This window comes from Siphateles boraxobius, unplaced genomic scaffold (genome assembly GCF_051911475.1).
Source record: "Siphateles boraxobius isolate OS27281-9 unplaced genomic scaffold, OSU_SipBor_1 6, whole genome shotgun sequence".
NCBI classification, from domain to species: domain Eukaryota; kingdom Metazoa; phylum Chordata; class Actinopteri; order Cypriniformes; family Leuciscidae; genus Siphateles; species Siphateles boraxobius.
Genome location: NW_027509186.1, coordinates 35,922,097 through 35,935,893, shown reverse-complemented (window position 1 = coordinate 35,935,893; position 13,797 = coordinate 35,922,097). Strand labels below are relative to the sequence as shown.

Here is a 13,797-nt window from a genome sequence, read left to right as displayed (position 1 = left end):
CACCAGGCGGCGAACCTTTGGGATCAGTCTGTGACAAACAGATAAATCAACCAGCGCCTCCTTTCCAGCTGAGCTTGCAATGAGATTTCACACGTCTGACGCCAAATCTGCCTGACTGCATCTCCTTCACTGCAATGTTTCAAGATGAACGATGCATTGTGATTACGTTGTTTAGATGCGTTTGTCGTACAACAATAATCCCACTGTGTACGTGAAACCCTTGAGTGAAACACAAGGCCTGACGGATGTCCTAACACATTAGATCAAGAGATTCAGAGTGACAAACAACGTGGAGAGACTAATGCGTGGCAATAAAGCTGAGCTAGAGCTCCACTGACGTGCTAAATGTTGGTCGACACAGCGGCGAGCGTCTCCCGCAGGCACAGTCACACAGATCTGACCATCTCCATCTTAAAGGTCCAAGAAGCTGTTTGACCCATCTAAATGCTCTGACAAACACATTTTCTGACCTGTTTTTGCAAACATACAACTGAAATAGAAAGTCCCCTGATGAAAAATAACGATAAAAAGCTGGGAGACCAGCTAAGACAGACAAACCAGCTTAGACTGGTTTAATGGTCCAATAAACTACAGTATATGTCACATCAGTGTTATTTTATGTTAATATACTGAATTTGACTGTTTTAATTTTAATTTTAGTTAAAGGTTTAGAATTTCATCATGCTTTTGTCATTTTTATGCATTATTTTTTTTATGTCACTGGGTGACATTTATACACCATGTTGTAATTACAGTATTTACGAGATTTCAACTTGTAAAAAGCATTCACGCCCTCATAGAGGGCGTAATTACAACTTGTAAGCTGGACATTTTCTGAGAGCTCCTATTTGACCCCACCTGACCTCGTTGACATCTCAAAATTACGGTAATTACGACATGGCATGAATGCAGAATACAGTAGTTTTAATTAAGTTTTAGTTTAGGCTTTAACCGACAGCAATGTAATTAAAACGGAAAAGGGTTTTTTGCGTACATAAAGTTGTCAAACCGATCACCGTTCACACGGAATTGCAAAAACGACTAAAAATGTTGTATTCTGCTTCCAGGCCAGTAGTTGTTGATGTTACATGTAAAGAAACACTGTGCACCTGTAGACTGAACACATAACGCATATGCATGACGTCACCATTTTCACAAATTTCACAGACACAATAATGGTATAATTTTCAAAAACTTGCACTTTGAAACCCGTTTTCAAAATTTTGCTTTTTCAGGCCGCCATAACATGGTTGTTGTGTATGTGAACGGTCAAAATGCATAAAAAGTTTTCCGTTTTTAGTTGAAATCAATTTGTAAACGGCCCCTTGGTTATTTAAGTAGAACAACTTGAACAAAAACTGAACAAAAATCAGAAATGTTGCTTTGTCAGCAAGCTGAAGTAATACATTTAATATTAAATAAATGTATAAAATTAATTCAAATTAAAATAAAATAATATTAATATTAAATACTATTAATACATTTAAAGTTTTCTATATTTTATTTTAGTTAATGTTGTTTTTTTTTTTCAAATAATGAAAATGTTTTTATGGGTTTAATTTTAGTTTTAGTTAACAATAATAACAATGCATCACAGCCTGGCAAAATTCATGACTAATGTAAGATCTTTTGAAAGTTTCAATTTTTTTGCGAGCGAGACGAGTCACAATATTAATATCAATTTTCCCAGAAAGATAGACTGTACATTTTTAAATGCTAAAGTTCTCACAGCTAAAAGGCAAAGCTAAAGCCACAAAACATATACTTTATTTTCATGAATCTATAAATTATGGATGGATCGTGCTTCAATGCAAACAGAATGAACAGACAAATCACCACCTAAACTATGAGCGGTATTGTTGCTAATGAAATAGTAAAACCCCAGGCGACGCTAATGAGGATTTAGCCATCTGCTGTGAATGCAATTAGTAGTTAAGCAGTTAATTGTCAAAGAAAAAGGTCTCCTAACTAGTACATTTCTCATTTTAAAGTCTCACCCACCTCAATGACTGACAGGAGAATTTCAGGGGCGGAGGATCCGAGTGCCATCAGGGTCAGATTCGACACGGTCTCGTTCCAGATTCTCACGGTGGCCACCGACGTTTCTCCGCTGGGCATGGTGATGGTCACTTCTTTTTCCTGGGTGAGCAGAAGGAAACATGTTAAGGATACAGACAGCTAGTCATTATTGCTAACTAAAGCCTGACAGGTTCTTGCAGCAGGGCCGTGCACCAGTTAGAGCGTAATTGAGTTTGAATTTAGGAAGCAAACAGAATGCAGAAATGCAGTTCAATTTCAAATGTATGGGGGGGGGGGGGGGGGAGATGGAATTTACAAAAAAATATATATATTTTAATATTTAAACCATCAAAATATGCAGAAAATATATAGACTGCTGTTCAAAAATATTTGGGATTTTAAGAATTTTTTATGTTTTTAAAAGAAGTCTCTTCTGCGCACCAAGGCTGGATTTATTTGATTGCAAATACAAAAACAAGCCATAACGTTGTGAAATATTATTACAATTTTAAATAATTCTTATCTATTTTAATATATTATAAAATGTAATTTATTCCTGTAATCAAAGCTGAATTTTCAGCATCATTACTCCAGTCTTCTTCTGTGTCACATGATCCTTCAGTAATCAGTCTAATATGATGATTTGCTGCCCAAGAAACATTTATTATTATTATCAACGCTGAAAAGATTTGTGCAAAAACATTTTTCAGGATGCCAAACGGCCAAACTGTATAAAAACCCTGAGGCACAGACAACCATCATACTCACACTCCACAACTCAATAATGTGCTATGCTGTCAGAGATCATAATTCTGGTATTGTGTTTTTATTGTTTGCAATTTTATTGCACCTGAAGTCAGTCAAACTTCATGGTTCGGTTGTTTCTTTTGCGATAGAAGAGTTCAAGTCTAGTTTTTCTGGCTGGTTTGGCCTGGAGGCTGTAACGTGTGTGTGGCACAGCCTCTGATCCAGTGCAGTGCAGAGCTGGAAATACTTCCCTTTATTAATTTGCAACTCGCATTACAGGAATTATGACTACCCTTCAGAATGATGCATCTAAGGCAGTCTGTGGCTGGATGTGTGAGACGCTCAAGTCAAGAAAGCACTCAGACTTCTGATGCTGGTCTACACTGATTTTCTTTCTTTTCTTTATGATTTAGTGCTAAACGTGCTAAAAGAAGGTGTGTAAAACATGCTAGCAACATGGTAAAACAAGCTAGCAACGTGCTAATTCAAGCTAGCAACATGTTAAACATGCTAATTCATACTAGCAATGTGGTAAAACATTTTATTAACATGCTAATTCGTGTGAGCAATGTGGTAAAGCATGGAAGTAACATGCCAATTCATACTAGCACTGTGTTAAAACAGGTCATCAACATGCTAATTCATGTTAGCAACATGGTAAAAATGTGTTAAAACACATTACAATTATTCATGAGTGCAGTATAAGGTGCATTACAAGGCATAATTATTGCATTAAAAAACGTTTATAATGCATTATACATAAAGGCTTTAAGTAAAGTGTTACCAAACATTTTCATTGAATGTTTTAAGTTGCTCGGCTGTGCGTCGTCAACACCAAAATACACCTATTCAGATTTCTGCACTTTCATGCATACAGACAACAAAAACACTTGAGATTGTATGTTTTGGCTTTTTCAAAATGTGAACTATAAACAGGCTCAGAGATGTTTAAAACTATTAGCTCTGCCTTGGCTAATACACCTTCCTTGGCTAACATCTCCAGACTATTTTTGGTGGTCTCTGGTGCTGTTTTCACACTTGCATTTCCCATGACCCTGCAGACAAGGATGTTTTGAAAAGGGTGTATGAGATTCTTCCTAGGGGACGCTTTGATTAATGAGGTAGACTCAGAGCTGTTGGCTTTGATTTGGCAAAGGAGAGAAACTCACCGGAGAGAAAGAAAGCGACTGACTCCTCACAAAAGAACTCTGTTAGCCGATTTAGATAAACATTGTGATGCGATTATGTTTGTACTGGTGTTATTGTATTAGTGTTATACTATTATAGTTTTTATTAATGTTTTTAATTAGTTTTTATTTTTTCATTTTTTTTTTTGTATTATTATTATTAGATATATTACATTTCAATTCATTTTAATTAAAGGATTTGTAATTTTGTTGTGTGTTTTTGTCATTTTTACAATAAAAAATGTCTATATAGTTTCTTAATGAATGTCTAAATTGATTTTCTACTCATGCTAGCAACATTCTAAAATGTGATAGGAACGTGTTAATTTATGCTACCAACATGGTAGTCATGCAAGCAAAGTGTTAAAACATGTAAACAGGGTTCTTAAGTTTTATCAAAAGCTTGGAGTGAGATCACATGTGGTTCGGGGAGGAGACCTAATGGAGCCCCGCCCCCATCCAACCCCGCCCCCCAATTTTACCCATTGTTCATAATTAACCAGCACAAATTGAAATTATAACAACTGGTAAATCTGATAAATGACAGAGCAATTCATCACATAAAATATCTTTAATTACAAAAATATTTTAATTACAAAAAATAAATACTCTTCAAAAATTACAAAAATATAACAAACTGCTCCAAACAGTTTGGAAAAACAAATCTTTTTTCATTTTGAATGTGTGTAAGGTGTGTGTGTACACAAGAGTACACACTCCAGCTTATGAAATGTGTTTTGTGTTGTAAGTGTTTGTTGCACATTTTGATGCCTTGAAAACCATTAGCACCTCGTTGCAGTACACGAGATCCAGGGGGCGGCGTTGGATCCAGATCTAAGGGGTGGAGATGGGTAGGATTAGGGGTGGGTTTAGGGATCAGGGGGCGGCGTTGGATCCAGATCTAAGGGGTGGAGATGGGTAGGATTAGGGGTGGGTTTAGGGATCAAGGGGCGGCGTTGGATCCAGATCTAAGGGGTGGAGATGGGTAGGATTAGGGGTGGGTTTAGGGATCAGGGGGCGGCGTTGGATCCAGATCTAAGGGGTGGAGATGGGTAGGATTAGGGGTGGGTTTAGGGATCAGGGGGCGGCGTTGGATCCAGATCTAAGGGGTGGAGATGGGTAGGATTAGGGGTGGGTTTAGGGATCAAGGGGCGGAGTTAGATCCAGATCTAAGGGGTGGAGATGTGTAAGGTGGGGGTTGGATCTGGATCCAACTCCTCCCCCTGGATTTCGTGTTCTGCAGTGAGGACCAGACTATTAATACAGTATAATATACAGGTCCTTCTCAAAAAATTGGCATGTTGTGATAAAGTTAATTATTTTCCATAATGTAATGATAAAAATGAAACTTTCATATATTTTAGATTCATTGCACACCAACTGAAATATTTCAGGTCTTTTATTGTTTTAATACTGATGATTTTGGCATACAGCTCATGAAAACCCAAAATTCCTATCTCAAAAAATTAGCATATTTCATCCGATCAATAAAAGAAGTGTTTTTAATACAAAAAAAGTCAACCTTCAAATAATTATGTTCAGTTATGCACTCAATACTTGGTCGGGAATCCTTTTGCAGAAATGACTGCTTCAATGCGGCGTGGCATGGAGGCAATCAGCCTGCGGTGGCCGAGAATGTTCCGTCAACTTCCGTGTTATCGCACATCTATGTTGCCTAGTAACGAACGCAATCTGGCCGAGATACGTGCTGGCGGCAGGAAACTTCACTTTGTGTGCCAGCGCCTCGTATACAACGTTATATAGAAAGCTTGCAGGACAACTTGGTTGGCATTGCCTTTTCAACGTAAGAAAAATACACGGTGTGGCATGTGAGCGTGTGAACTGGTTGAATTGCGTGTGTCTTACGGCCAATGCGTGAGACTTGAGAACCCTGATGTTAACAACATGATGATAATATGTTAAATCATGTTAGCAACATGCTGAAACAATGGTAGCAATGTGTTAACTCATGTTATCAACGTGTTAAAACATGTTAGCAAAATGTTAAATCATGCCAGAAACATGCTATCAACAGGATAATCATGCTAGCAACATGTTAAAAAACATGTTAAATCATGTTAAAACATGTCCTGAAAACATGCTAACAACATGATTATTCATGTTAGCAATGTGATAAAACATGGTAGTAACATGCTTATCCATGTTATCAATGTGCAAAAACATGTTATCAACAACGTAAAAATGCGAACAACGTGCAACAACATGCTAGCAACATATGCTAATTCATGCTAGCATTGAGCTAAAACATGCTAGCAACATTCTAATTCATGTTAACAATGTGTTAAAACATGCTAACAACATGATTATTCATGTTAGCAATGTGATAAAACATGGTAGTAACATGCTTATCCATGTTATCAATGTGCAAAAACATGTTATCAACAACGTAAAAATGCTAACAACGTGCAACAACATGCTAGCAACATATGCTAATTCATGCTAGCATTGAGCTAAAATATGCTAGCAACATTCTAATTCATGTTAACAATGTGTTAAAACATACTAAGACATGCACATCACATGATAAAACATTTAGTCAGCTATAAACATTTCAAACTTTCAGACAAGGCTTTGTAAAGCCAATATAAACGTCTGTCCCAGCAAACTTTACTATAAACTATTATAGTGTTTGAATAGAAACTGAAACTAAAACAAATTATCATTTAGACGGAAGTGAATCAATCAAAACTAACTTTAGCTGGAAAAAACATTTTTCGAGAACCACTATAAAACCAAACCAATCTCTGTTGCCTTAAATGATATGTTTATCTCTGTAAAGCTGCTTTGAAACAATCTACATTGTTAAAAGCGCTATATAAATGAGGATGACTTGACTTGTTTATTAATGTTTTGAATTAGCTTTTATTTTTATGTTTACAGTTTTCAATTTTAGTATAACTTCCAGTAATGTTGCATGCTTTTAGCATTTTTATTAGTTTTTGTTTTTTAATATTTCTATAAAGCTTTAATTTATTTTTATTTCAGTTTTGGATATATTTGTGACTGTATTGTGATGGTGCAGCATCTCTCAGTCAGTTTAATTGCATTCCAGATTTTTTAAAGAAATTATTTTAGGATGCTAGCTGTGTGAAAAACCTTTGCTACATCTGGCTATTTCAAATTCAGCAGTTATGCATTTAAAGCTAGAGATTTTTATTTATTTGTTATTTTCTGGCTGAGAAACTGAAACTAAAGAATTGAAGGAAATGTAGCCTCCTTTATAAAAGCATTTTGGTTAATTTTCCTCTTCCGACAGGTTTATGGCGCATGAGTCAGTGGAGGTGATAAGAGTAGGCGATCTACTCTTGACAAGTGTTGACGAGTCAGGCATTTTAGCAGAAAGAAAGAAAAAAACATCAAGCACACTGCAAGCATTTGCATCCCATTATATGTTCAGAGGCTGGAGAAACAGTCACGATTGTTTTTATTTTAATAACGCCAATTACTAGCTAAAGTCAAGCTCAGGTGAAGGCTATGCTTTTAAAAGAAGAGTTCGCTCAAAAATGAAAATTTTGTCATTGTTTACCCGCCCTCACATCATTCCAAACCAAATATATGCAGTTTTTTTCCATAAAACAAAAAGGAAAACTTTTTTATTAATCTTCACTTTGCTACTTTTTATATGATAACATTACAGAAGAACAACCCCATAAGAATAAAAATAAAAATACTTCCTATGACCCATGCACTAAATTCCAAGTGTTCTGCAGACATACAATTACTTTTTTCTATAAATTAATCTAATTATATGGTTTTCGCAAGTTTCATAACCAAATGCACCAGTTTGAATAGAGAGTGCATTTTCAGTGAATACTTACTTAAATTTCAAATTTGACAAATACTTTTTTCCAAATCAACTACTCATTTACTGTACATTGCATTCAAGTTGTCCAATTATTAGATCATGCACTCCCTGAGAATCGAACCCATAACCTTAGCGTTGCTAGCGCCATGCTACCGTTTCAGAAGACTTGAAAAAAAAAAAGCAGCATACGGGTTTGGAATGACACAAGATTGAGTAAATAATAAGAAAATTTTAAATTTTGGATGAACTATTCCTTTAACATACATGATAAATTGAACAGTTATTTACTGAATTTTCAAAAACATCGCTTGGTTAATGAACCCGACAATAAAAGGTCCAAGAACACCCTTACATTATGTTAAAGAGGCCTTATTATGACCATTTACAAAGTCTCGGTTTTGTTTTTGTGGTCGAAAAGGTTTTCATGCTTTCATGTTCAAAAACACATTATTTTCCCCATATTCTCCATAGTTGCAGCTCCTCTCTTCCCAGTCTGTCAGTAACGCTCTGGGGTGCATTTCCCAAAAGCATCGTTAGCCAACTATGGTCGCAAGTTCTGTCGTAATCAGTATAGTTCAACGAGTCAGTATAACAATCGTTCCAACGAACATTCAGAAACAGCATCGCAAAGCTGTGTAGTTGGAACGACAGCTCTCGACCTGTGGTTAGAAGCAGAGTTTCTAGTTTTCATGACACGTGGACTTAATAAATCCTTATGTTGAGCAAAATAAGCAGGCTGACATTCAGTACCTGTGTCTTTTATTTAGAATACATACAAATGTAATTTACGTCTTTTAGTTTGTCAAGAGATTTAAAACAGCGTTTTTGAAGACTGCGACTGTGCGAACATGCTCTACCATGTAAGAACGAAATCTGGAAATAAAGCAAAATAACTGAGAAAAATGAGAAATAGTCCTCAAATGCAATGTCTGTGATTTACAGCAAAACATCTAGCGTTGATTTGATCTCAAACAGTTTCATTAAAAGTAGTTATTACTCCACCACGTGCGTGACGTCATAAGCCGACGTGGTTGAACGACCACTTTGCGACAATATGGTTTCTGGAAGCATTTGTGACTAGCTAGTTGATTTCTTCAACGATGCATCGTACTATGGTAGTGAAGCAGCGCGTTGCGTCGTTGTACGGACGAACTAAACGCAACCCTATTTAGTCTCTATGAAGCCCCTCCTTCTGAAAAGCACAATGTGCTCTGATTGGTCGGCTGGAACAGTGTGTTGTGATTGGTCAAGCGCTTCGAGTGAGTTTGGGAAATGTCCTGCCCCTTATAACCACCAGTTTTAAGACACTGCTAACCAACTCAACCAGGCCCGCACCTTTAATTTGCATATGCCTTGGGCGGGAATTATTTAAATGAGGAATATTGTGACGTGTTCGTTCCCTGAAGAAACTCAAGACTACAATGGAGGCGTTTCAGGGAGTTCAGAAACACTGACACTGATGTAGAGAACAACTCCTGCTGGAGGGACTTTTTCATGCTCAACCAGAAACATTACACACAAAAGAAAGATGAACATGGAAAATGGCACAATAGTTCCTCTTTAATTTTTTTTACTGCTAGTCAATTAACAGAGGCATGAAAGGCAACTCCTACAGAGAGGCATAAGAACTGTTTACCTTGGAAAATGATCATAAATCAAAATTTTCCTCTTTATGGTAGACGGGAAGTAGGTTAATGCGATTTTGCAATTATTACGAGTTTATCAAGATTATGCAGATTGAGAACAATGTGTGCAACTCACCTGTGACGTGATGACCTCGATGGATGCCATGAATCTGTCAGCGATGATGGACACTCCCAGAAACATGTACATGAGCGAGGCGAAATAGATGACGGCCCGCATGATCTGCTCTCCGAGACTGGGATTGACAGGCATCCATACGGGCAGGACGATTCCAGGCCTGCACTCGACAGGCTCGCTGCATTTTTTGTTCGGAGCGGGTCCACCGCTGTCATCGGTCAGGTTACTGTAGAGCTCTGAGGGAATCTCTGAAGGAGCGATGGAGGGCAGGAGAGACGGTTCTTCACGCTGGGATTCGGGAGAACAGGATGGGGCCAGAGAAAGGACGAGGACGAGACTCAGAAAGAGGATAGAAGAGCGTCGAGAGGAAAGCGGTGCCATGATCTCACTCCTCAAAAGGCTTCTGGAGTTCAGAGGAGGAGAAGAAATAAAGGAGGTGATTGAACACAGAGAGGAACCAGCCCGCCAGGGGACCTGGGGAGAAAAGAGTAAAGAAAAGAGACTTTAATGGCAAGAAAAGCAACCGAAAAGGCATCTGTAAATGTCATCATAAGAAAAACAAATCTCACGCAGCTTTAGAAAAACAGCACTCGCAATCCAACATAAATATCTCCGGGCTGCAGCTTTGTGCGGAGCAGCTCCTGCTCGCTTTTATAGCAGAGTAAATCAAGTAGATGATTATAAAAAAATATGTGAGATGCAGCAGAAACAGACCTTGCTAGAAGAATAGACTGCGTAGGCAATGAAAATGATTGCTTTCATTAGGTGAAACACGGTTACAAGGACATCAAAAAAACATACTGTTGATGATGAAGAGCTTAGCAACAGAATATTGAGAAGGGATGGACAACTCAAATTAGAAGGAAATGTTGCCAGGACAGAGGATTATGTCCTCCGCAGGTCTCAGAGAGGGACATCTGTGTGTGCAAGGCTTTTATTAACTCAAATGCTCAAAAACATTCCAGTACTTCCACATAGAGTCAAGCAAACACACACACACACACACACACGCGCAACCAAAGGAAACTTTTAATGCTCCGATGTTGCTCTTTTCTTGCTCATAGCTTTAGAGACTGTGACAGATTTACTAACAGCTTGCGTCAGCACAAACCCTCGTTTGCCGTTAAAAAACTACTGTCAGGATTTATTAAAGACACACTGTGAAAAATTAGCGCGGGAAAGGTGAGGACAGGGTTATTTTTGGGCTGTAGGAGATTCCCTTTCAGATACAAAATTTATGGGAGGAGAATATTTAGATGAATCATGCATGGTGATTCACTAAAGTTTGAGTTTGTCAATTTACTGGTATTTTTGCCTCTTTTTTTTGCCGCCCAAAACAAGAATGTCTTACACTAGACGCTAATTTGCATTGCTCTCAGTGGATTGTGTTAATCATTTTGGAAATGATCCGGCTGCATCTGTTCTTTAACTTGCGTGTCGTCAGTAGATCCTGAGCAGAACTTTCCTCTCCCATCTGCACTTTTATGAGATTGCCCTGTTTAGGGTTAATTCAGATTGCTAATTTGCCCTATTTAGTAAATCTGGCGCTAGAAATGGAGTAGGCCTACTCATGTTTCATTGCAAGCATCAACTTCATCTCAGATATTTCTTCTCAAATATCTTAGGAGGAGAAAAAAATAATAAAAAGATTGTTGATGAACATGAAGAGATTAGAGCTATTAAATCAATGCGGATATCCATTCCCAAATGAAATTGACTGAAATATTGAGAAATAAGATATTTAACAGAAGAGATGAAAATATGAAATATGAAATATGAATATGAAAAGCAAGCATTTCTTGTCAAACTCTAACTCTTTTTTTTTACCAGTGTTATTTTAATACTAGTTATATATTATTATAATATTTATGAATATGTCGAATTAGCTTTTTGTTTTCAGGTTTTATTTAAATTTTGTTTCAGTTTTAGTTTTTGAAGTTTTTTTTATTAATATTTCAATTTCAATTAAAAAATTCTATATACAATAATTTATTTACATTTTTTAAATAACAGTTTTAGTAGATTTTATACTTCTGCATAAACTTATTTCAGTTAGTTGTCAAGGCAAAAAATTAATTTTCATTTACATGTAAGTTTTTTAAGTTTAAGTTTTCCATCTAAAATGTATATTTTATTTTATTTCAGCTTTATTTTAATTACCACAATTTTAAAAAAATTTTTTAGTTATAGTGAGCAATAACGACACTGTTAAGGAACTTCAGGAGAAACACATTAAGTCTCCCGAGCTATAAAAGAGCAAACTTTGAGCAATTTGATTCGGTATCGTGATGCATATGAGCACCATTCAAGAGCTCTTCCTAAACCCTAGAGGAGACGCATGTGAGATTACTGGGTGTTTTTCCCAGGAGAAACGTCTGAGAAACAGAACACTCCCTCTGTAATCTAATTGTTGTCTAGGAGAAACATTTTAGACATTAGAGATTTCATAACTGATTTTTTCTTTCCAACACACACACACACACACACACACACACACACACACACACACACACACACACACACACACACACACACACACACACACACACACACACACACACACACACACACACACACACACACACACACACAACACACACACACACACACACACACACACACACACACACACACACACACACACACACACACACACACAAATGCTGATATATAACACAGCAGTGAGTGCAAGCGTGCACTGCTCTCTCTCTCTTTAAATATAATATTCTTATTTTTAATATTCAGAGCACATTATCCATACTCACTCACCCTTGTTTTTCTTTCTATTGTCTCTTTCTAAATGGCCTTATTCCATCACAGAGTAGCTCTGTGTCCAAAACAAAGTTTGAACTGCTCTCCCTCCTCTCAGTCAGAATACTAAACAGCGAGACAGAGCCGCATTGTGCTCGTGTTTCACGCAGTGATGGGTTGCATGGAGGATAGTGGGTTGCCCCCTCATTTCCCCTCATTAACACAGCATCTCTCTCTATCTTGACGTAACAGTGTTCGTATGACTGCCGGCTAGTCATTTGCGGAGAGCTAAACCCCCCAATATAGCAGCAAAGACTGAGTCATAATACAGCATGAGCTAAAATACCCTGGATGCAGAAACTGTCTTTGTGTCTGCTGCAAAACCACCTCAGGGATAGAACCGGCACTGAACTCATGTTTCTTTCAAAACGGCATATTAAAGGAGGTTCAAAACAGCTGCTTTGGATATCACAGGAGACTGTGAGGAGATCATGCTCGTTGCTTATGAGATGATGGAATGATAGACACTGAGAGAGAAACAGAAAAACTGATTGCAATTCATTTGAAATCAAACTAATTCTTAACTGAGAATAACCGCAGGACGGGTATGAGACATAAAAAGACATTAAAACAAGCCATCCCGAGGTATGATGAGCAGCAGTAATAATGATGCTTGCCTTAGCAAACAATAAAAGCTGATGTCTTTATTGTTTGTACACTCAATAAAGTTTCTTTATTGGCATCTTTGGAACCTTTCCATTTCACAGAAAGTTATCTATAGTGGAAAAAGTTCTGATTATTAACCCTTTGATGCACAACATGGGTCTAAAGAGTTTTTTATTTTCTATATCTTTACAAGAAATACATTTAATCTTTCAGTATTCCAGGTATTCTTCAATTAACTTGTTTTTGATAATCACAAATCCTTATTTTTATTTTTCCTTTCTTACTTTTTGAATAAAAATTGTTTTTGTATCGCAGCCCTTCTAATGCACAACATGGGTCTAAAAAGACCCGCATTCATGTTCCTGTCATTTAAGTGATTCTTTGCTGAATCTTTAAAATATATCTATTTTATCATTTGTTATTCCAGGTATTCATTAAATATCTTGTTTTTGATTTCCACAAATCATTGTGTTTATGTTTCCTTTCTTACTTTAACATTCCATTGCACAGAAAGTTATCTATAGTGGAAAAAGTTCTGATTATTAAAAAGTTCCTCACCATAAGGAGAAAAATGTTCTTTTGAGAAAGGTTCTTTGGGGAAAAATGGTTCTTCTATGGTATCAATGCGAAAGCCACCTTTTGGAACCTTTATTTTTAAGAGTGTATGTTAAAGAGGACCTAATATGCTTTTTTCCCATGTTCATCTTTTTTTAGTCTGTAATGTTTCTGTTTGAGCATGAAAAAGCTCTGCAAATTTCCAAAGCACAAAGACACTCTAGCTGAAGTTATTCTCTATATCAGTGTCAGTGTTTCTGAACTCCCTGCAACGCCTCCATTGTA

General features: G+C 37.0%; 1 protein-coding gene across 3 annotated transcripts in view; it reads right to left on the bottom strand.

The window, feature by feature from the left end:
• The window catches only part of slc8a2b (solute carrier family 8 member 2b), a 139,937-nt gene that overhangs the window by 23,158 nt on the left and 102,982 nt on the right, over positions 1 to 13,797 (bottom strand). For 2 of the 3 annotated variants that reach the window (XM_077206982.1, XM_077206984.1), the window contains exons 2-3: positions 9,541 to 10,014; positions 2,002 to 2,139 (exon numbers count right to left, since the gene is read on the bottom strand). In XM_077206982.1, coding sequence (XP_077063097.1) covers positions 2,002 to 2,139; positions 9,541 to 9,921 — 519 coding nt within the window. In that variant the 5' untranslated portion in view covers positions 9,922 to 10,014. Of the gene's footprint in view, positions 1 to 2,001; positions 2,140 to 9,540; positions 10,015 to 12,309; positions 12,494 to 13,797 lie in introns of those variants that run through there. The other variant, XM_077206983.1, reaches the window with a different exon arrangement.